Source organism: Merops nubicus, unplaced genomic scaffold (genome assembly GCF_000691845.1).
Source record: "Merops nubicus isolate BGI_N331 unplaced genomic scaffold, ASM69184v1 scaffold20811, whole genome shotgun sequence".
Lineage (NCBI taxonomy): Eukaryota > Metazoa > Chordata > Aves > Coraciiformes > Meropidae > Merops > Merops nubicus.
The window spans coordinates 437-1,432 of NW_008586501.1; the positions used below are offsets into that span (position 1 = coordinate 437).

At 59.1% G+C, this 996-nt stretch overlaps 1 protein-coding gene across 1 annotated transcript in view; it reads right to left on the reverse strand.

Moving 5' to 3' along the window:
• Window positions 1-617: 617 nt before the first annotated feature.
• The window catches only part of PAIP2B (poly(A) binding protein interacting protein 2B), a gene marked incomplete at its 5' end in the record, with an annotated part of 1,788 nt that continues 1,409 nt past the window's right edge, over window positions 618-996 (reverse strand). The window contains one exon of the mRNA XM_008948682.1: window positions 618-674. Coding sequence (XP_008946930.1) covers window positions 618-674 — 57 coding nt within the window. The remainder of the gene's footprint in view (window positions 675-996) is intronic.

Below are 996 nucleotides of genomic sequence, written 5' to 3' on the forward strand. Positions count from 1 at the left end.
CGGCCGAGGCTCTCGGAGCCAGGACCGAAACGACCCAAAGCCCCCAGGGCTGAGCCACAGCTCCTGTGGGTGGGGAGGAAGGTCCCAATGGAGGGACACATCCTGCTCGTCACCTTCTCTGGGGGTGCATCCCTCGGGGGTCCCGCTGAGCTGGGCAGGGGGGTCCTGTCAGGGCAGCCCTGCCCCGGGGTTGGCTCTGCTCCGAGCGGGCAGGACCGGGCTCCCAGGGGGGGGGAGTTTGGGGGGGAAGAGGCACACTCTGGCTCACTCCCCCCTCCCGTCGGCAGCGACCCCCCCGTGAGGGCAGCGGGGAGCAGGGCGCAGCTCCCAGCCCCCCCTCGGGGCCAGCAGGATCCCCAGACATCCCTCTGCAACAAGGAGACGTCTCCAAAACGGGCCCCGGGGGCACGGGGGGGCTGGGCCCCAGCCCACACCCAAGGGCCCCAACTCCTAGAAAGCAAAAGCTGCCCCCAAAAAGCTGGTAAGGGGATACAAAGGGAGAGTTATTATTTTTTTTTTTTTTAAAAAAAAAAAAAGCTAGAAAAAGGAAACCCAAAGAGGCAGTTGGAGCGTGGAGTGGGGCTGCAGCCCGGGCAGCAGAGTCCAGCCCCTGCCCCTCAGTACTTCACCCCCGGCACAAACTCCTTGGCGTCGGGGTTCAAGGTGCTTTTGCTCTGCAAGAGAAGGAGGGAGGAGGAAGGGAGGGAGGAGGAGAAGGGGGGGAGAGGGAAGGAGGAAGAAAGGGGGAAGAAAGGAGAGAAGAAAGGAGAGAAGAAAGGAGAGAAGAAAGGAGAGAAGAAAGGAGAAAGGAAAGAAGAAAGGAAAGAAGAAAGGAAAGAAGAAAGGAGGAGGAGGAAGAAAGGAGAAAGAAGGAGAAGAAAGGAGAAGAAAGATGGAGAAGGAAGAAGGAGAAAGATGGAGAAGAAAGAGGAAGAAGGAAGGAGGAAGAAGGAGGAAAGAGGGAGGAGGAGGAAAGAGGGAGAAGGAGGAAAGAGG